The sequence below is a fragment of the Adiantum capillus-veneris genome, chromosome 7, assembly GCF_014529385.1.
Source record: "Adiantum capillus-veneris isolate H3 chromosome 7, ASM1452938v2, whole genome shotgun sequence".
NCBI classification, from domain to species: domain Eukaryota; kingdom Viridiplantae; phylum Streptophyta; class Polypodiopsida; order Polypodiales; family Pteridaceae; genus Adiantum; species Adiantum capillus-veneris.
Genome location: NC_140937.1, coordinates 94,619,498 through 94,640,377, shown reverse-complemented (window position 1 = coordinate 94,640,377; position 20,880 = coordinate 94,619,498). Strand labels below are relative to the sequence as shown.

General features: G+C 47.0%; 1 protein-coding gene across 3 annotated transcripts in view; it reads left to right on the top strand.

The window, feature by feature from the left end:
* The window catches only part of LOC147454245 (diacylglycerol kinase 5-like), a 63,474-nt gene extending 43,402 nt beyond the window's left edge, over positions 1 to 20,072 (top strand). For 2 of the 3 annotated variants that reach the window (XM_086516249.1, XM_086516248.1), the window contains 7 exons: positions 15,417 to 15,465; positions 15,579 to 15,661; positions 16,396 to 16,463; positions 16,554 to 16,628; positions 16,702 to 16,807; positions 19,128 to 19,244; positions 19,530 to 20,072. In XM_086516249.1, coding sequence (XP_086372375.1) covers positions 15,417 to 15,465; positions 15,579 to 15,661; positions 16,396 to 16,463; positions 16,554 to 16,628; positions 16,702 to 16,807; positions 19,128 to 19,244; positions 19,530 to 19,736 — 705 coding nt within the window. In that variant the 3' untranslated portion in view covers positions 19,737 to 20,072. The remainder of the gene's footprint in view (positions 1 to 15,416; positions 15,466 to 15,578; positions 15,662 to 16,395; positions 16,464 to 16,553; positions 16,629 to 16,701; positions 16,808 to 19,127; positions 19,245 to 19,529) is intronic. The other variant, XM_086516251.1, reaches the window with a different exon arrangement.
* The last annotated feature ends 808 nt before the right edge of the window (positions 20,073 to 20,880 follow it).

Genomic DNA, 20,880 nt, shown 5'->3' with positions numbered 1-20,880 from the left:
TCGGTCAATGAGAGTACCGCTAGTGTGTGTATGGGTGGGAACCGATCTCTGTGATGGTGGTGTCCCCTCTGCCTCTGTGGTACTCGTACTGAAGAAATCTGAGACGCGTCTCTAGGGCTGTCTCTGTCTATGCCCTCTCAATAGAGAGTCTCTATGTCTCTGCATCTCAAGTAGAAATAATCCGAGACATCTCTGATCCTGATATCTCATGACTCTATCTAACGAGTCAAAACCATCTCTGGATAAACAATGAAAGCGTCCCCGTATCTCATAGTAGACTGTGCAGTGACATATGTAGTGAAACTCTGTCTCTGGCTCTGCATGGCATAACTGACATATCCTACTGTCTGCTGGTATGCCTCTGAATCTACCTGTCTCAATCCCAAGCTGGTGTGAAGATGTGCGAATCTGGCCTATGGCACATCGTAACCCATGAGATAGATGTGTGTCCATGTAGCTGGGCCGTGTGACAAAACCGTCTGTTGTGAGATGGAGAAGATGCTCTCTATAGAAAGACCTCTTTGTACCCAACTCCCGTGATGGCTCTATCCATGTCCTCCTGGTATCAAGCTGGATAAGATCCTGCCGAATGAGTCTAGTAATCTCCATACGTGTAAGAGCCAAAGATGGTGCATCAAGAGAATACTGGAAAGGGGGCAGCCTGTCCATGCTGAAACCATGCCTTTGAAACCATGAGCTCATCTGTGCATACCAACATGATGTATCTCCCTGTAATGCCAGCTGTCTGGATGACTCAAGAGCAAGCCTAGCATATCTGTCCCAAGTGGTGTCCCATAAGCTGTGTACAAATGATACTGATCTGGTAAGTGCCTCAACCTCCATAGGTGGGGCAGCCAGCTCCGCTCGTATGATGTCATGTGGAACTGAGGCCTTGGCTCTAATCATCCTAGAAATCATAGATACCAAGGGCCTCTCCATATTACTCCATCCAGCATTGTCAACAGACTGTCCCCAAACCTGAACCCCGTAGTGCATAACTGAAGCGACCAAAGTGTCGAAGAGCCAGAGCTTTGTTCGAGGTTCTTGGAACTGAACCTGTGAACAAATCCTCTCTAAACCGCCTAGGGCTGCATAGGCACGAGTTAATCTAGTGTCTGCTGCCACTTTCAGTGTGAACCTTGGTCCACTAAAGACCACCCCAAGATATGTGTATGCATCAGTGTACTCCATACTGTCCTGACCATATGTGAATGTATGTATATATATATATATGTATTAGTGTCTGCTGCCACTTTCAGTGTGAACCTTGGTCCACTAAAGACCACCCCAAGATATGTGTATGCATCAGTGTACTCCATACTGTCCTGACCATATGTGAATGTGTGTGTGTGTATATATATATATATATATATATATATATATATATATATATAGAGAGAGAGAGAGAGAGAGAGAGAGAGAGAGAGAGAGAGAGATATGAAATGTAATATTAACGTCTTCAAAAGGCCAAAATGACCTATGAGACCAAAAGGTTACATGTGGTGAATCTAATACCAGGTCTGGGTACAAAAAGTACAAAGAACTGAAAAGAAAATAGTGGCTAGGGGTGGGGTGGAAGCTGATACAAGGGGAATACAAAGGGTGAGCTGATACAATGGAGCTCTCGGACAGTCAAGGCATCATATACATATACATCAGTATCCAAAAGGCTATAGAGATTCAATGTCCTCCAAGGTAGGCACTCTGTCGGGACGGCTCCTATGTCGCGCCAGTATGGTATGGATCCTCTGTCGCAGTCTACGTCGATGTCGAGAGGGCCCCCTCATCCGTGGGCGACGGGACTGCCCCAACTCTATCGCCCGTTCAAGCGGTATGCCTTTGGTGCCTCTGGTGTTGTTATGCTGTTGGGGCTGCTCGGACTCCTCTGTTTGTGACTGAAAGAAATCTGTAATCTTCCGCTGTTGCTGGATCTCTCTTATTGTGCCCCTCTTCAAGAGGTCCTCTCTGTGTTTGCGAATCTCCAGTAAGTATAATCGAGGCATCTCTGATCCTGGTATCTCATGACTCTAGAAAGTGGCCCAAAACCCTCTCTGAATAGACATTGAAAGTGGCCTCGTATCTCATAGTATAGTGGGGCAATGACATATGTAATATAGCTCTGTCTCTGGCTCTATCTGGCACACTTGACAAACCCTGGACTCAGCGGGAACTCCTCTAAATCTACTCGCTTCGATCTCTAGCTGACGTGAGAATGTGCGTATCTGACCAATAGCACATCGTATCCCGTGGGATAGATGAGTGTCCACGTATCCTGGTCTGATCACAAAACCATCCTCTGTGAGTTGGAGAAGATGCTCTCTATAGAAAGTCATCTTCATACCTAGCCCATGTGTAGGTTGTATCCATGTCCTCTTCGTACCGAGCTGGATCAAGTCTTGTCTGATGAGCCTGGTAATCTCTGCCCTAGTGAGGGAGACGGAGGGTGCATCCAGAGAGTACTGAAATGGGGGTATCTGATCCATACTAAAGCCATGTAACTGAAACCGAGATTCCATCTTTGCATACCAACATGATCTATCTCCCTGCAATGCCAGCTGTCGCGAAGACTCTAGTGCTAATCGAGCATATTTGTCTCTAGGGAGAGCCCAACTGATCGAGTGAGTGCCTCCACTACCAATGGAGGAGCAGCGATCTCCGCCCTAACAATGTCATGTGGTACTGAGGCCTTGGCCCTAATCATCCGAGAAATCATAGACACCAAGGGCTTCTCCATACATCTCCATCCATCAGTACTGCAAGCTCTGCTATGGTGATCAACCGAGGGGCTCCATATCTCCACTCTGTACAGCATGGCCGAAGTGACCAAAGTGTCAAAGAACCCAAAGCTTTGTCCGAGGTTCCTGGAACTGAACCTACAAACATATCCTCTCAAGTCTCCCCAATGCTGCATAGGCTCTCGTCAATCGCGTATCTGTTGCACGCCTCAGGGAAAATACTGGACCACTGAAAACCGCCCCAAGATAAGTGTATGTATCTACGTACTCCATAGTCTCTCGACCATATGTAAAAGTGGGGGCAGACCTCCTTACCCACTGCGCCGTGGTGTTAAAGTTTAAACACCATTACCTTGGTCTTACCAAGGTTCACAGACAATCCATTGTCCCGTGCAAATCCATGCAATGCATCCAAATGACGCTGCATCCCCTCTAGAGAATCAGAGATCATCACAATATCATCAACATATAATAGCAACGGAATCCATGTCCCTGCAAGCTGGGCACCTCTATCACCCTTTGTATGTACATAATTTGAAAAGTCATCTACATATATCCCAAAGAGAGTCGGAGATAGGATACAACCCTGCTTCACCCCAATGGTGGAGTGAACCATGTCGGACATGCCCTGAGTAGTGCGTACAAAGATCCCCCAAATCAGCTCTGTGGGCACCCCCATGTCCTGCAATGTGCGTATGAGTCTGGCTCGTGGCATTGCTTTGCGGAAATCCACAAAGCTACAATATATCCTCCTACCATGGTGTCTAACCTCCTCAATAATGGCTGTGTGTCAAAATCTCGTCAAGAGTGGAGAAACCTCTCCTGAACCCTGCTTGTCCTGCTACCCGTATGCCCTCCCGTATGCCCTCTCTCTCTCTGCCCATCCACTCAGCTCATGCTCAAGAATTGATGCATATAGCCTAGCCAGAGTGTGACCAACCATGATGGTTCGGTAATTCCTGGGAAGCATAGGATCTCCTGACTTGAAGATAGGTACAATAGTGGACATACTCCAAGTCTTAGGGAAACCTCATACATGGCTCTATTAAACATCATAGCAAGAGGCTCTGCAAGCATATCTCTGGCATGGATAAAGTGCTCTGCTACCAGATTCATGATCCTGTGCTCTTCCTGTCTTCATCTTGTCAATGGCGTTCCTTACCCTCTCAGCAGTAAAGAAAGTACATGTTTCTGGGCATGCCTTTGGAGGGTCAGGCAAAGGTGGCTGCCCCGATGCTGTGTAGAGAGATGTAGCATATTCCCACCATGTCTCTGTGGAAGTGATGGCTGGCGGTGGAGAGTGCTAGCACATTGAAAAGCCTCCATGCTTCACTAGAGTCCTGACTCATAAACAACTGGTACAGATCACGCTCTAATTGAGATAGGTAAGCCCTCTTCTTTCGTCGCACTAGGCGGCGGAAGATAATCCGTGACTGTCTATGTGTAGTAGTACCCATGAGCACCTCTCTTTGTAATCTGATCCTCATCTCTCTACACTCCTCATCGTACCAACTGTTCTGAGGCATGCTCCCAGATCGTGTGCGTGTAGGTTGGCCGTGGGGATATGCCTCTTGAGGCTGCATCATGTAGCGTCTCTGTCAGAATCTGGGTGAGCTCATCTAGTGGTCGTCCTAGCTCCCGAGTGCATAGCTGCCTGTATATCTCATCAGTGTACACGTGATCCGTCTCCCTCGTGAAGGTATACCGAGTATGTGTGGGGTTTGCAAGTTGTCTCCCAATGGAGCTGTGCTGAACCGGAACGATAGAGTGAAAGACAAGATAGCATGATCAACTGCTATCCCAACCAGCCTAGTTCCCACCGCAAAATCGTGAAAGGAAGGAATGAGTCCTGGCGGAGCCATAACATAATCCACTGTACTAGCGCCATGCCGGTGTGGAAAGCATGTAAAACCACCAGCCCAGGGAATCTCTGTAGACCATTCAAAATGGCCAATCCATGTGCAATCCCCATATCAGTCAAGTATCTGCCATACTCAGTGTGCTCCTCATCCTGTGATAATCTAGACATGCCCATTTCTGTAATATCAAGCTCCCGCATCAACTCCTCTGAGGTATCATAGAACACTGTCTGGTGATGGGCGGTGATGGGCAGTCCTAGCATTGAAATCCCCCAAGATAATAATGCCACCATGTCTGGAAAACTCCCATATATCATTATCTAAAATAGAGAAGGAGACTGTCCTCTAGGTGATGCATAAACTGACGTACTAGGAGGAAAATAGCAAATAGCGATGTAAAGATATCTGCCTGTCTCTGCCTTCAGTCTCACCCACATGTACCTCGCATGCTCATCCCTACGAGCTATATGTATCAGAGATTGTAGATCCTCCCTGAATAAGACTGCCACTCCTCCTGAATCTCGTCCTTTGCGCTTTGATCGAGTCTCCTGTCTGCAAGTTGTCTCCCATCTGTATCCGCTCATATGGGGCATGGACTGCCCCAGGGCTTGATGCGTCTCAGAGTAGAAAATGGTGTCTCTCCCTATGAAACTATCCTCAAAGGCCCCTACATCAAGGCGCAAAGATCCATTACAATTCCATGTAGCCACTCTGAGTGTGGTCTCATAGGTCTCGCACCGTCATGCGGGACCCTTCTCCAGAATAACCACTCGTCCATCCCTGTAGATGGCCACTTTCCCCTTCTCTCGATCTGTCATTATCTCGGGCATAGCTTCTTTCATATGAGCAAGCTGTGTGAGTGTGAGGTCATCTCCAAGGAATATGCCGATTTTCTTTAGTGTAGGACGCTTCTTCAAGAAGTCCTTCTTTGCCTCCATGGATATGAAGGATAATTTTTAATGGTGTGGGAAAGTATCCCAAGAGACCTCAAACATCTATCCGATGAGAGTTGAACTCGGGACTAATAGAACGTTTCAAATTGGAGCGGAGCAGGGGGCTTACAGATCTAGCTAGCCGTTTCAGCTGCGTGGGTAGGTGAAGCTAGAAATCTGGGCATGGAAATTAAATTGACTGTTGAAAGCCTCCTATGAACTTTGGGGACCACGGTGGTAGCACCTACCTTACCCCCCCCCCCCCCCCAGCCTCTCTCTCTCTCTCTCTCTCGCCTGGCTGACTCCTACCGGATGATCTAGAGTTTGCAACATGGCAGGGGGAGGGACCAGAATCCCTTACCCCTTTATACATAGTATAGAAGTATAGATTTGAACATTCGACAAAAAACCTCCTTCCTAGGATTTGTGTCATGTTTTCGAGAAGAATCATGGCCGAATATGGGAATTGGAGCTATATACCCAAGAGAGAATTTGCAAGCATGGCAGATCATTTAAGGTTGTCCACTTAAATAAAGAACCACGATATGCAGGAGCCAACTACGCTGCCAGCTTAGAGCTATTTAGCCGGCGTTAATGGGAGTTGGCAAGACAATGGCAAGCCCATCCACTGTGGCTAAAAGGATTTATTGCCACGTGGATGGGGCTTGAGCGCTGTTGATTAGTTGTGCTTGAAGTGTAATCATCGTGTCTCTCCATCAGGGAAGCAAAAGAACACATGTCATGCATCCCAATTCTAAAGGCCAACTATACACGTCAACAAAATAGAGGCTGCAACATGCAATGCAATATGCAGATGCCCCTTCAGTAAAAATCCCCCACCTTATTAACCCTCTGCCGATCTGAAATTTATATGCAAGACTGCAAACTATTCTTGATTAGAATTTGGGCGAAGAAATCTGCAATGCTTGGGGATGCAACCACCAACTACACAATACTGATCAATGAAGGGAGAGATGACAAAATCAACTGCTCTCACTTTTCCCTTTTTGAATGATTGGAAGAATGAAATAGCTGAGAAACTGGAGACCTACTGACCCACTTTGGCCAAGTCAACATTTTGCTAGCTCCGATTCAAGCCAGTTGGATCTGCGGATCACTGAATGAAATTGTGGATGTATGTCTTCTAAAGGGCTTTTTGTAAATGAACTTAATGCCACCCCCTCCTACTTGTACAAGGTCTTTGATGTAAACTCTTTGTCTCTTAACATATTCATGCGTGCTTCTGGTTAAAAAAAACAAAGGCACAAAAAAGTTAGCCCACCTTTCTCCCTTCTCTACAAGGTTATGGTGTTTAACACCACAGCACAATGGGTTAGTAGGTCAGCACCCACTTTTACATATGGCCAGGAGACGGTGGAGTATACAAATGCATACACCTATCTTGGGGTAGTCTTTAGTGGACCGGTGTTTTCATTGAGGAGAGCAGCAGAGACTAGATTGACGAGAGCTTATGTGTACCAAACTTTTTTTTTCCGAGAAAAAGATCCTTCTATTAGTTAATGAAAACTGCCCATAGGGCTACAACCACCTCTGCAAGAGAGGGCTACAACAAACATGATGGGGAGACTCTCCCAATGAAAAAACAGCATATATACAATGAGGCTACATCAAGAGATGGGAGGAGGGAAAAGCCACATAGGTGGACGGTAGTGCCATATGAGCACACCCTGGACAATGGTGTAGAAAGGTCCAGGGCGCCAGAGTCAAAGGAAAGCCTCGCGTCGCTCTCGCATGTGGTCGGAGCTGCCTTGTAGTCCCTCAAGCTGTCCTCTGAGAGTATGGGTCAGCACTAGCCAAAAGTCACGAACAGTCTCTGCTGGTGGCACAGGGCGAGCCTTAAAGATGCGAAAACATCGGGCCCGCCAGATGAACCATAGTGTCAGGCCACTGATGAGCTCCCAACACTCCTCTCTCTTAGTGCACCACTCCTGTGCAGTAAGCTCTGTAGTAGCAGGCTGGAGTGTAGGTCGCCCCCCCTGCATCACTATCATCCTGCTGGTGGAAGATAGCTCAAACTAAAGTGCCGGGCCCGTGATAGTGGACCAAGCCGCTGCCCCCCAAGTGTACTGTCGAGCCGTGGAGAGAGCAGGCATCAGCCGAAGAACTCGTAGCCACACCTGTTGGGCCGAGGGACAATCCCAAAGACAGTGACGCTGACTCTCCACCAAATGGTCACAAGCTGCACATGCGGCCGAGAGACCACTATGCACCAGCCAGCTCCCTACTGCTGTAGCTCTGTGTGCGGCCAGCCACTGAAACAAGGTGACTCGCCTCGGCTGTCTGGAGTCCCACAAGCTCTCCCAAAAGGCTGCCAAGAACTCGACTGTGAGACCCTCCTCCTGCCAATGACGTGCTGCAGCGGGGCGGGCCTCTCTCTCTGCTGCTAGTATATGATGCCCACTACTCGGATAGAGAGAGGAGGAGCAGCGGGGCGGGCCTCTCTCTATGCTGCTAGTATATGATACGTGCTGCAGCGGGGCGGGCCTCTCTCTCTGATGCCCACTACTCGGATCCTCTGAAAACAGCACTCTGCTACCTGCGGGGCCTCTACTGCAACTCGTTGTAGTCGTCCCCCACCCTGAAGCTCAAAGAACAGGGCTGGGACAGTCTCTGAACAAGCCCTGACTGAGATGAGAACCTCCAGTCGTGTGAAGGCTCCCATCCATCGGGGTGCTACTGGCTTGAGAGGCGTGAGCCACTCAGCTGGAACTGACTCTGAGATGTCCTGACACATGCTCTGTACCCCTCTCACGCCCTGTAGCTGGAACCCCTGCACCTCCTCTGACAAACCTGAGAACTCTAGCCAGTCACCTAGAGAGCGTGCTGGACCTGCTGCCATGGGACCCCAGGAAACATGAGGCCAACTACCAACCAAGTGGCCTCTCTGAGTGCTAACCATGGGGTTCCAGACGAGGGGCTGCCGTAGGCGCTCCTCCGTGCACGTCGGCTGTCTCTGCTCCAGGCCACGCCGTAAGAGCTCCCAAAATCGAAGCAAACCAAGATCGAAGCAAACTCACAGCGAAGCGGGTCCTCCAGTCTCCTGCTCAAACCAACTCTACGCATCTCTGTAAAGATCCATCTGGTCGAAGGTTTCCAAGGGCCTCCTGACTGAGGCACCCTGGCACGAAGCCGTTGTAGCAAGAACTCCTTCTAGGGTTCCTCACCTGGAAGAAGTCCTCTGACGATGAACTTCCCAAGAAGGGCTCTGCTCTGCTGTGCTGGATCAATGATCCCAAGCCCTCCCTGAGAACAAGGAAGCGTGATGACCTGCCAAGCCACCTTGGCTCGGGCTATCTGAGTGTCACGTCCTGACCAAAGGAAGTTCCTGATCAGCCTCTCTACCTGGCTGATACAAGAACTCGAGAAGATCCAGCAGGAAGTAATGTACCACATAGTCGCCAACAACACCTGGTTGGCAACTACTACTCTGCCAGCCAGAGAAAGTCGTGCTGAGCTCCAATGTAACAACTTTCTCCTGATAGATAGGAGAAGGGGAGCAATCTGCTGCTCGGGAGACGAGTCCAAAACAACCTGACAACCCAAGTACCGAACTGCAGTCCCTGGGGGAATCCACCTGAAACCCTCTCGTGGCATCCAATCTGGCACAGGAGCACTACCAACTGAGAAAGCCACTGTCTTTCTCCAGTTGATCAGTGCGCCCGATGCACAACAGACGGTCTCCAAAGCCTGCTCACATCTGTGAAGATTGGCCTCCTGGCCATCTAAGTACAAGGCTGAGTCATCGGCAAACTTAGCGTTCAGTAGCTCATCTCCCCGAATAGGGAGTGCTAAGCCCCGTAGACCAACCTGCTGTGACACCAAAAATCTGCTCATCGCCTCCGCATAGAACAAAAAGAGAAAGGGGGCAAGGGGACAACCTTGTCTGACCGAGCGTGTAAGCATGAAGCGATCACCCCTACCTCTTGCCAAAAGTACCTGACTGTGAGCCTGTCTGTACAAGGCTGACACCCCTCTGATCCAAGCATCTGAGAAGCCCATCCTGCGTAGAGTGCCCTCTAGAAAGTCCCAGTCAACTCTGTCGTATGCCTTCTCAAAATCGAGAAGAAGAATCACGAGGTCCTCACCACGGAGCCGTGCCAGGATAGAAGCCTCCCAAAAAGTAAAGATGTTGTCAAGGATACTGCGTTCCTTGACAAAACCTGTCTGAGTCCCATGTATAAGGCTCTCTAAAAGTGGTTGAATCCTCAAACTCAGAGCCTTGGCAAGAATTTTGTAGGCTGAGTTGAGGATGGTGATGGGGCGCCACTGTCGAATCTCATCCAAGGAGCCACCCTCCTTGGGAATGAGGTAGATCAGGCCCTCACTCATGCTGTCAGGCATCACTCCTGTGTGCAAAATGTACTGAAAAGCACTACAGAGATCTGGGCCAAGTAGGTCCCAGTACTCCAAGAAAAACCTGGGAGTCAACCCATCCTCACCTGGACAGCTACCACGGGGGAGGGCCCTAAGAGCCGTGTGCAGCTCCCCAAGTTGAAGTGGCATCTCTAGCCTCTGACGCATCTCCTCAGTCACAAGACAAGGCATCTGTGCCCAAACCTGCTCCCTGCATGCATCTTGCTGCTCTGACTGGGGCTCTGCAGACAGTAACTCACGGTAGAAGTCAGTAGCAACTGCACGCATATCCTCGGGCTCACAAGCAACTGACCCGTCGGGCCTCCTCAACTGACTGACCTTGGCATGCGAGTGCCGAGGTGCCATTGTCTCAAAGAAAGACCAGTCACTCTGTCACCCACCTGAGTCCACTGAGATGCCTATCGGTGGAAAGCAAACTCATGTCGCCTCTCCTCTATGCTAGCAAGCTCCTGTCGAGCTTGCTGTAACTGCTTCTCCAACCAAGGACTGTCTGGATGCTCCTCCTGCATCCTCTATAGTGAAGCAATGCCCCATCTGAAGTGCTGCTTTGCCTCTCTCGCTGCAGCCCGGCGAGCCAGAGACTCCTGAAGAAAAAAATGGCTAATCTGAGCTAGGCCTGAGGCCACTCTGTCAGCAGGAGAATCCTGTCTGTCCATGCCTTCTGTCCAGAGAGCCTCTACCCTCTCTTTGAGTGCTTAGTCCAACAAGACTCTCTCTGGGATGCGAAGCATCGTGCTCCCACTCCTCTGCCTGTCTGCCACTGTGAGGATCACTAGTGCATGGTCCAAGAAGGAGGTCCCTGCCAGGATGCCCACTGATCCTCCCAAGTCACTGAAGTGGTCACTAGTGTAGAAGCGATCTATCCGCGATAGATTCACTCCTCCCACTCTGCGGTCTGACCGAGAGAAGGCAAGACTGTCTGGGGCCCTCACAAAACCAGAGTGGTGCCATGTATCCGAGACCCTCAGAGTCATACAAAACCTCTCCCAAGCTGCCAACTCGACTCCATGCACAATAGCATGGCTGCCACCAATCCTGTCAGAAGGGTCTGTCAGAAGGGTCCTCCAACATGTTGAAGTCCCCTCCTATGCACCAATGATCTGCCTGCGGGGCAGAGACTCAACAATTTGTGACCAAAACTCTGCACGAGCACTCGCCACATTGGGCGCATAGATGTTCAGGAACCCCACAAGGCCACCCTGGACCTGCATAGTAATCCACTGAGCCCTGCCTGGCACAATAATCCCTCAACAATTTGTGACCAAAACTCTGCACGAGCACTCGCCACATTGGGTGCATAGATGTTCAGGAACCCCACAAGGCCACCCTGGACCTGCATAGTAATCCATTGAGCCCTGCTTGGCACAATAATCCCTCTGCCCACAATGGCCTGCTGCAACGAGTCCGCAATAGTCATACATACCCCACCCTGGATGCCTCCAGGTCCAAAAGCAGCTGACCAAAAAGTATCATATCGTCCACGCAAAAGCTGACCACATCGCCGAATGCGGCTCTCACACAGATGGTGCTCCTGAAGCATAAGGAGATCAATCTCTCCTCCCACAAGGCAACGCTGAAGCTCCTGACGCAATCGGCCCCGCTGACGCTGAAACTGGGGCCCACCTAGTCCCTGCACGTTCCATGAGATGATCCTCATGGGGAGGGAGAGAGAACAGATGTTGCCGCAGCAGCTAGACGGGCTATCTTTGAGGCTGGCTTGGATGGGGAGTAATCCGCATCCGAGCGTCCTCTAGATAGGCGTGACTGCAGTGAGTGCCTAGCCCAAGCCCAAGCAGAGCGAGCCGTGCGTAAAGCAACCTCCTCTGTCCAGAAGTCCTCATGAATGTATACATAGCATGGAAAACACTGCGTATCAGCAAAGAAGTAAACCACAATGTGCCTACATCTTGCTGAGTCTGGGGGTGTCACCGCAAACTTGGCCAATGGCCACAAAGTCTGCAGCATGTCTGTAACTCCTAGTTCTCCCATGTGGTGAGAGAACTCTAGGACCTGTGTATGCAACCATCCCAACACTGAGTCGAGAGTCCACTCTTTCTCGGCCCTGCCGCAAAGGGGGAAGGAGAAACCAACTGCTGAGTCCAAGGCCTCTGTCCCCCTAGCGGCAAGGAACAGAACATGGACCCTGAAGCAGGCTGCCTCATGGTCTGCTGAGGGATCGTCAAGAAAACGAGTGAAGCCGTAGTCGAAGAACTCCCAGCGGCCCTGCCGCAAAGGGGGAAGGAGAAACCAACTGCTGAGTCCAAGGCCTCTGTCCCCCTAGCGGCAAGGAACAGAGCATGGACCCTGAAGCAGGCTGCCTCATGGTCTGCTGAGGGATCGTCGAGAAAACGAGTGAAGCCGTAGTCGAAGAAGTCCCGGCGGCGCCGGATGTCAATGCTCGTCAGACCACGAGGGATAGCTGCAAGGGAAGATGTCTGTACCTGCAAAGGGGGCCGTAAGAAAGGCTGACCCTCTCTCGCTAGGCGACTCGTGGCAAAGGTGCTGCCAAGAGATCTCCTAACCGCCGGAGAAGGTCTTGCCCCCTGGGTTGTGTGTCCGGGCAGAACTGCCACGTCATCAATTTGTGACATTATGCAGCCTTGGGAGGATTGGAGAAGATGTGTTCGCAGGTCCAGTTTCAGGAACCTCGAACAAAGCTGTGACTTTTTGACACTCTAGTGGCTTCAGCTATGCTTCATGAGGTTCAGATTCGGGGACCCTTAGTGGACCACCATGGCAGATCTGGTAGCCCTGATGGATGAAGATGTATGGAGAGACCTCTAGTCTCTATGATCTCTTGGCCGATTCGGGCTAAGGCCTCATTGCCACATGAGATTATTCGAGCCGAACAAGCTGCTCCGGCTCTCATAGTTGTGGCCCTTACTAGATCAGTTTCCTTCATGCATAATTTATGGGATCTCCCCAGAGACAGATATGCTCGGCTAGCCCTTGAGTCATCCCGACAACTAGCACTACAGGGGGACACAACATGCTGGTATGTCCATATGACATCATGGTTTCGTTTACATGGCTCCATTCCAGTACTCCTTGGATGCACCCTCCCTTTCTCTCACATGGACAGAGATCACTAGACTTATACGTCAGGATTTGATTCAACTAGATACTAGAAGCACATGGATACATCCAACACGAGTTGGGCACGAAGATGGCTTTTTATAGAGAGCATCTTCTCCAACTAACAGAGGATGGATATGTGATCAGGCCAGCCTATATGGACACTCATTTATCCTATGGGATATGATGTGCTACTGGTCAGATGCGCACATCATCGCATCAGCTAGATATTGAGACTGGCAGATTTAGGAGAGTACCAGCAGAGGCCAGGATATGCCAGTTCTGTCATATAAAGCCAAACACAGAGTCACATCACATTTGTCATTGTCCGCTTTCACTGTCTATTCAGAGAGGGCTTTTGACTGTTGGCTAGAGTCATGAGATATCAAGATCAAAGATGCTTCGGGTTGTTTTTGCTAGAGCTGCGCAGACACGGGGAGAGTCTCTTGAGGAGACCATATTAGTGGAGAGAGCCATTGAGCTCGAGAGAGCTAGACGCCCACGTCTACGAGGGCGACCACGGCATTGACGAAGGCTCCATCAGAGGATCAGGACCATTCTAGCACGATATGGGAGACACCCAGTACCACTATTTAGAGAGGCGGACATTGACGAAGCTCTTCAGCGACCGATGCAATACTTTCTCAGACAACACTGGAGACCAATCTGTTACAAAATGGTGAATCTAATACCATGTCTGGGTACAAAAGAACTAGAACAAAGATACTACTACTAGAATCCATCCTCATCTGCACTCTGGATGTCGAGAGAGTATGGCTCGAATCCTCTGCTGTAGTCTCCGTCGATGTTGTGTAGCCCCTCTCCTCAATCGTGGCCATCTGGATCTCCGTAGCTCCAGTGCTCGGTTGATGAGAGTGCTGGTAGTGGTCGAATGAGTGTGGGCCGAGCTCTGCAGTGATGGATGCTCCTCTGGCTGTCCCATATCTAGTGAAAAGAAATCTGTAATCTGTCTCTGGGACTGTCTCTCTCTATCTCTCCCCAGTAAAGTGTCTCTATATCTATGTAACTCAAGTAAATATAGCCCAAGACATCTCTGATCCTCATAACTCATGACCCTAGAGAAAGGACTGAAACCCTCTCTGAATAAGCAGTGGAAACGGCCCCGTATCTCATAGTACACTATGCAATGACATATGTAATGTGGCATCCAGTGGAGACTTAGCGACTTTGCTTGTGGGACTACCCGGGAGTGCAACAAGTCTGGCTGTGGAGTCTCCGCTTGATGGTATTTCTCCTTCTAGAAATGACCTATATTTGGGGAGCACCGGCTTGATCAACTCTATTTCTGTAGCCATAGTGCATCACTAGAGGTACACAAGTGTCACAGAGTAGCTAGAGAGTGGTCAGACTTCTATGGACATGATGGACCACTAGGGCTACTATGGACTACTATGGGTACAATACAGTGTATAGTGTGCGGACTACCATGGACACTATGAACTAGTAGGGCTACTATGGACCACCGTGGCTAGTGTAGCCTGTAGGAGCCCATCTGATAACATGGACTCCAGCTTGGTTGGCCCACAATCTACTGAGATTGGGCCTCAGTAAGTCTAGATATTTCCTTGATGTATGTATCGATTGCAAAGTAGTCAATGGAGTACTGGGTCACCCCACGCCATCAGATTGGTCTCATCCTTCCATTACCTTGCAATAAAGCTTCTAGGATCTAGTCTCACTGCGCTCTGCATGAAGAGTTCTGAGTTGAGCCTCTACACTCCCCTTCTATCCCTGTGCGGTTCTTGGTCTGGAGCTGTGGGTGCTTCCAGTGAGACTCTTGTAGCTGATACTCGACGGCTGAGGGTTCAATCGTTCACTGAGTCCATGGTGTCTATACTGTCAGTAATCATTGCTGTCTATTGTGTCAGCTATGTTGTCGACAGTAGTCTGTTTGCTTTTGCTGTCTATTGTTGCATTCTGTGATCTATGGTTGTCGGTGTGTTTTACGGTTGAGTGATTGCCTACTGCTTTTTGTTGTTGTGTTTCCCTTAGTCTTGAGTGAGGCTTCATCACCTTGCTAGAGGCTGCTGCTATAGGAGGGGCGCCCTTATCAGTGCCCCATGCTGGATCTCTTTTCAGAGACACGGAACACGAGAAGTATCTACATCAGCAGCCTTGCCGTCTGGTTTATTTGGAGGGCACGGTGATGAAACAACACTGAAAGTTTCACACATACGTCCAGATACATTGTGTATGTATACAAAGGCGTGCGTGCAGACATAGACATATGCATATTGTAATAGCTGATATATTTTTTATTAATTTACAAAGATTTTAAGCTGCTTTAAAATAGATGGAGTATCAGTATGTTTGATCACATGTTCCTTGACTTGCATCATAAGTTGATGTCTGCATGTGTGATTACCTCTTCTTGCTGTTGAGAAGTTTGAACCTTACAGGATAATATGCAAATTTTTGGTGGACGTTTCTGGAACTATTTCAGTCTAGGTAAGATGCTACATTATATTAGCTCATTTGCAGCATGATGAATGATCTGGTGCATCAAAGATCTCAACAAGGAAAGTTAATTTCTTGGTTTTGATCATGTGCCCTGAATGCAGGCATGGATGCTCAGGTGGCGTTTGCTTTCCATCAAGAGAGACAAAATTATCCAAAAAGTTTCAAGAGCCAGTTAAAAAATCAGGCAAGATTATCCTTTCATCGTGCCACGTGTGGTTTGGCCGTGAAGGTGGCTAGTGCTGGACATCTAAACTTTTCATAAATTGGTCACCGACAGTTTTCATAAGCTTTCTTAAGGTCAACTTACTGTAACTACATTGCAGTGGCTTGAATGGTAAAAGATTCTGCCTAACCATTATCTGAAGTTGAAAGCTTGGCTCCCTCGCAAAAGGGTAGTTATGTTCACGTAATGTGGTCATGTTGCTATTGCTAATACCCTGTCATTTGAATGTAACATTTTGGTCCTTTGGGGATCACCAAGATCCTGTGTATCCAGAGGGGATGCCTGTGGTGGCCCTTTCTGATGTTACATATTTTCTGCTTGTCTAAGTTTAGTTTGCAATTGGTTGGAAGGGAAGATGTTCCCCCTCGTGTGTGCATGTGCCCGCAAAATTTGCGTGAAGTTTTTTCATCCCAGCTATGAAGTTGTGGCACTTTGATATGATTCCTAATGCTAGGCTGGCTGGTCTGTGCATGCTAAGGGGACATTGGCTTTGTAGAATTTTTGGGAATGCAGAATATAGAATAATGCATGAAGGTGACGTAGTGACAAACACCAACGTAGATCTGAATTTTTCGTTTTCCCATGCCTCCCATACTAATAACACAGCATGAGGTTTTTAACAACTGGAACAACCTATTGTTTTGTTAGACATGGCTGTTTGTAACGCTGATTAGTTAGTTCTACTCGTGGTGCAGAGTACATATGGAATGATAGGGTGTGCCCAAGGATGGTATTGCGTCAGATGTTTTCATCCTGCATCACGGTATGAATTGTTGCTAGTGTTTGTTTTCTTTTGCGGACAAAAGGATGAAGTAATATTCCGTGTTGCTGTTCAAAACCCTCATTGATTCAGAAGTATAAATTATTTCGGGAAAATCGAGTATGCTAAGCATGATGAAGATTGGCAAGAGCTGGCTTTATCTCCCAAGTAATTGACAATGTACCTTTTCTTTTCTTTTGAGCTGTATGTGATATCAGTAAGTATTTTACAGATTTTACAGTGATTTGCACATGTGCAGCATTCGGTCAATCATATTTTTGAATCTACCGAGCTTTTCTGGAGGGTTTGACCCTTGGGGACATCCAAGTCATGGTATCTCAGAGAAGGTCATCCCTATCTTTTATTGATAGTTTAAGGCACAGTTTCCTGACCTTGCTGTGAAAACAAAGACTTATCTCTTCAGGCTTTGCTTAAATTTAGTAGGAACTTCTATAATGCTGGAAGAAGCCCTGACAATGTTCTCAAAGTGATGGGTATTTTTGTTTCTCTTGGTTGTGCGTTTATGTGGAAGTGTGTCTTTCTCAGATGTTCTTAAGCTTAGATATTTTTGACCTAATCAAAGTTTGTGTTTGTCAAACATTCTTATTTGCAATGACCGAGGGGATTGTTTTTTTAGTTAAGTATGAACCCCCTGGTGGCTTGCTTGAGGGTAGGCCTAGGAGTCCAGGCTCACCTTCTAAGGCTAGAGGGTGTTCTCGTAGAAAACAAAGTTCAACATAAACTTAAAGTTTTTCTGCCATTAGAATTTAATCTTGATGAGCTTCAAGGTGGAAAGGTATGTGATGTTCGATACATATCTGGTATGTAAGGTGCGCAATACTGAACAGTATGTATCTTAATGTACGTGAAAATTTGTGCTATTAAGAAAAAAACCTAACTTATAGAACAGTTTAGGATATTGTAATATGCTCAAACTCCCCATTCCAAAACCCCATACAAATGAAACTAAGAGATACCATAAACTAGAATTTATAACCATTTTATGTATCACCTGAGTCATCCAACAGATTGCAAGAGGTTTAAACACTATTTTAATTTCATCCAAGCTGCAAGAGACCTCATAGTCCAAAATGGAAAACCACAAAATGAGTTTAATGTCATAATGAAGCTAGAAAAGCTCTAGGCAGAAGTCTCAATGATAATCAAAGATCATAGTACCATACTACTCAAGTCTCAAAGACGGGGAGACACAATGAAAACTGAACAGTGACACATGTTACTGTCTTTGGTCTCATGAAAAGTAGAAAATCCACATTATGTCCTACTCAAAATAACCAAGGTTTTAGACCGTACTAGGTAGTAGGTAGTAGGTACTATATCAAATCCCATCATCAGAAAACAATGATGAAGAGTGCATGTCTCCCTCTGTCAAGGCATTGCCCTCTTCATCATACTCTAGCTCTGCTATATTAAGCTCAAGTGAGGGGCCTGCATCATCCTCAGCTAGGTCATCCAGCTGTGAATTGAGGCATGGTCTGAAAAGAAGATTGTGAGACCTGTCACCTTCAATAGTCACAGAATCAGTCAAATCTTGATCGACCGACAACAATTTATAAAACAATGTGGTGATCAGTGATGCTTATGACACATTCATTATTCAATTGCCACATGGCATGATGGCAGTGGGCTCATTAACGATTGCCATTGATCAATGATAGGTGACCGATCATATTACATAACACAATGCACATCCATCTGATTCCAGATTCCATCATTTGACATTCAATCACCACATGGCACATATGACATTGCCATTTATACATGATGAGTTTATGAGCATACACCAAGAGATAGATACTGAATAAAATACAAGTGAGAATTGAGATCGACAACTGCACATGAATACCGACGATGCCAATGGTGATTTCAACCATCATTGTGGGACTGCAACCATCTCTCCAGACTCCGGAGTCCCTCCTGCGAAGAATTCTGAGAGAGGGAATCTACCTCCCCGCATGCGCAGTCACTCTTGGGCAGTGATGACATAAGTAGGAATGTCATAGCTGTTGTACAGGCGGTGCATGACAAAGGTGGTCATCTTTTTTTTCCTGTTTGGAAAGTAACAAGGTCTTCAACATTCCTCTTTTAGGTCAATAGGTAGCAGTTTTTCATTTTAGTCTTAAGCTTATTTTAGGATATAAAAATTTGTTCTGTTGTCTTTTGTTTGTGTTGTTGGGTGGAGTCTGAATTCTATGATTAAGTTTTTGTGCCATCTTAATCTTGTTGAGATAGCTATAAGTTGAGTACTTGTTTCAAAGTTTCAGTCAAGTAAGCCGGTCTAACTTATTTTGCTTGAGCCTTCTCTAAAAGCATAGAGAATGGTTTGTTTTTATCTAGTTTTTGTTTAGATTCAAACAAAGTGATTTAGCTTTTTCTTTATCCGCATTTTTTGTGCACCTTTCTTTGCGTCTTTCTGTGTGTATTGTATGTCTTTAGGTCCCAATTCCACTTGTTACTTGTCTTTAATAGTTTCTAGAGTAAAAGCTTACATTAAGGTTGTTACTCTAAGATGAGTTTGTATCTCGATAAAGCATTTTCACAGCTAAAACTTCTGTTTTTAAGATTTCTTTTGATTAATGAACCCTACAAAAACAACAATGAGGATTAAAAGGTGTCCTTTGTTTGATGTGCTGTTGGATCTAGCAGAGAAGCTTAACAGAGCCCCAAATTGATGATGGCATTCTGGAAATAGTTGGATTTCGAGATGGTTGGCATGGCCTTTCCCTGCTTTTTCCCGGTGGACATGGGACACGTCTGGCTCAGGTTTGTACAATAGCAATGTGTTCCTTTTCATGTTTGCACTGTTTTCTTCACTATATCAAGGGTCATTAGAATCCCAAATGCCTGTCTCTTTGGCTTGTTCATGTGGCTTTGTTACAACCAATGTGTTTTGTATCAGCGCAATTTTATATCCACCCAACCATACTACTCTCATTTCATCTGATGCAAATGCTAAATGTCTTTGAAGTTCTCAATTTTTCTTCTATGCCTCTTAGTGGGCTTTATGAGAGAGATTCTTGAGCTAAATTTGGTGCCGCGGTGTCACAGGCACACAGAATCAGATTAGAAATCAGTTCTGTAAATCATACCTACATGCGCATGGATGGAGAGCCTTGGCTACAGCCTCTACCTGAAAAGGATTCTTTGACCACCATGGAAATTTCTCATGGTGGCTGTGGTTTTGTACTTGCGACAGAAAGAAGCATAGTGAAAACCTCAAAGTCGTCCGAACAAAATCCTCAAAACAAGAAGTGAATGCTCCAGAAAGAACTTGCTGTCAGAAGGTTTTTTTGTAGCAAACAAGAGGAGGTCCATCTGCTCTTTTACCTACAAGCAAGTTGAGTTGATCCATGAATAATTTTGACATATGAAGCATAGTGAATTGATTCCTTGACAAGAAAAGATGCCTTTTAAGGAAGAAAGTGGAAGAAGGTACAGCAACAAGAAATGATTGCAAGGTAGGGAAAGAAAGCACAAAATTGGCTATCATTTTTGACAAATCTTTCTCTAGCTTTATGCATTTTATATTAAAAAAAAACAATCAACAAAGACATTAGCCTCACAATAAAAACCTCATGGTCTTGATCACTAGCACTTTGGTTTTCTATGGTAACAACTTGGTCACAGATGACAAGGATGCAAAACCCTTCTCAATTGCTTCTGCATGGTACACACGGAAGGGCCCTCAGCCAACCCTCCCCAAGAGATTGTCCACTTCCCTTCATTAGAGAGGGTTCAGAAGTGTGCTTTTTGAGGCAAAGAACATAAAGGAAATATGCGTCTCAAGGGATACCATAGAGATGATCCTCAAGGTCCTATAGGCCCTAAGTACACGTTGACATGCATGGAAATGGACCCTATACCTAGGGGTGAGGGATCAACTTTATGAGTAGATGGTTGGTGTAGCTTTGCAAACCGGTGGACTCCAAATGCAACCGAGGGAATTCAATCTGCATATATTTTTGGCCTTTTCAAATGAGGCACTCAAGGAGAAAGTAGAACGGTGTACATAGGGTAAAGGGGCCATTAAAAAACAGGGGTTTTGTGAAGGGACCCTTGGACCCCTTACTTTTAACTTATTTTGTGTCCACTCTAAAGACACCACTGGCCCCTTGGTGAGCTGGCTAGTGCAGCTTAAGATGCTATCCCCGCCGTCAGATCTTGTGTTCAAGCCTTGCTAGCGCGATTGGCCTACATTACCCCCTTATGCGGCTTGCTACCAGTGCTCGTTTTTGTTACACGCAATTCGATTTTCGCCATCGCGTGGCCTCGTGAGAGCTTCGATCACGCCAAAAAATTTGCGAGAGGTAGCAACCGATCCGCTCTATCCATTGAGCACCTTTGCAACAAAAATGGTGCATTGTGTTGCGCGCAGCGTGTTGCCCCGCTTAGGTGGCTC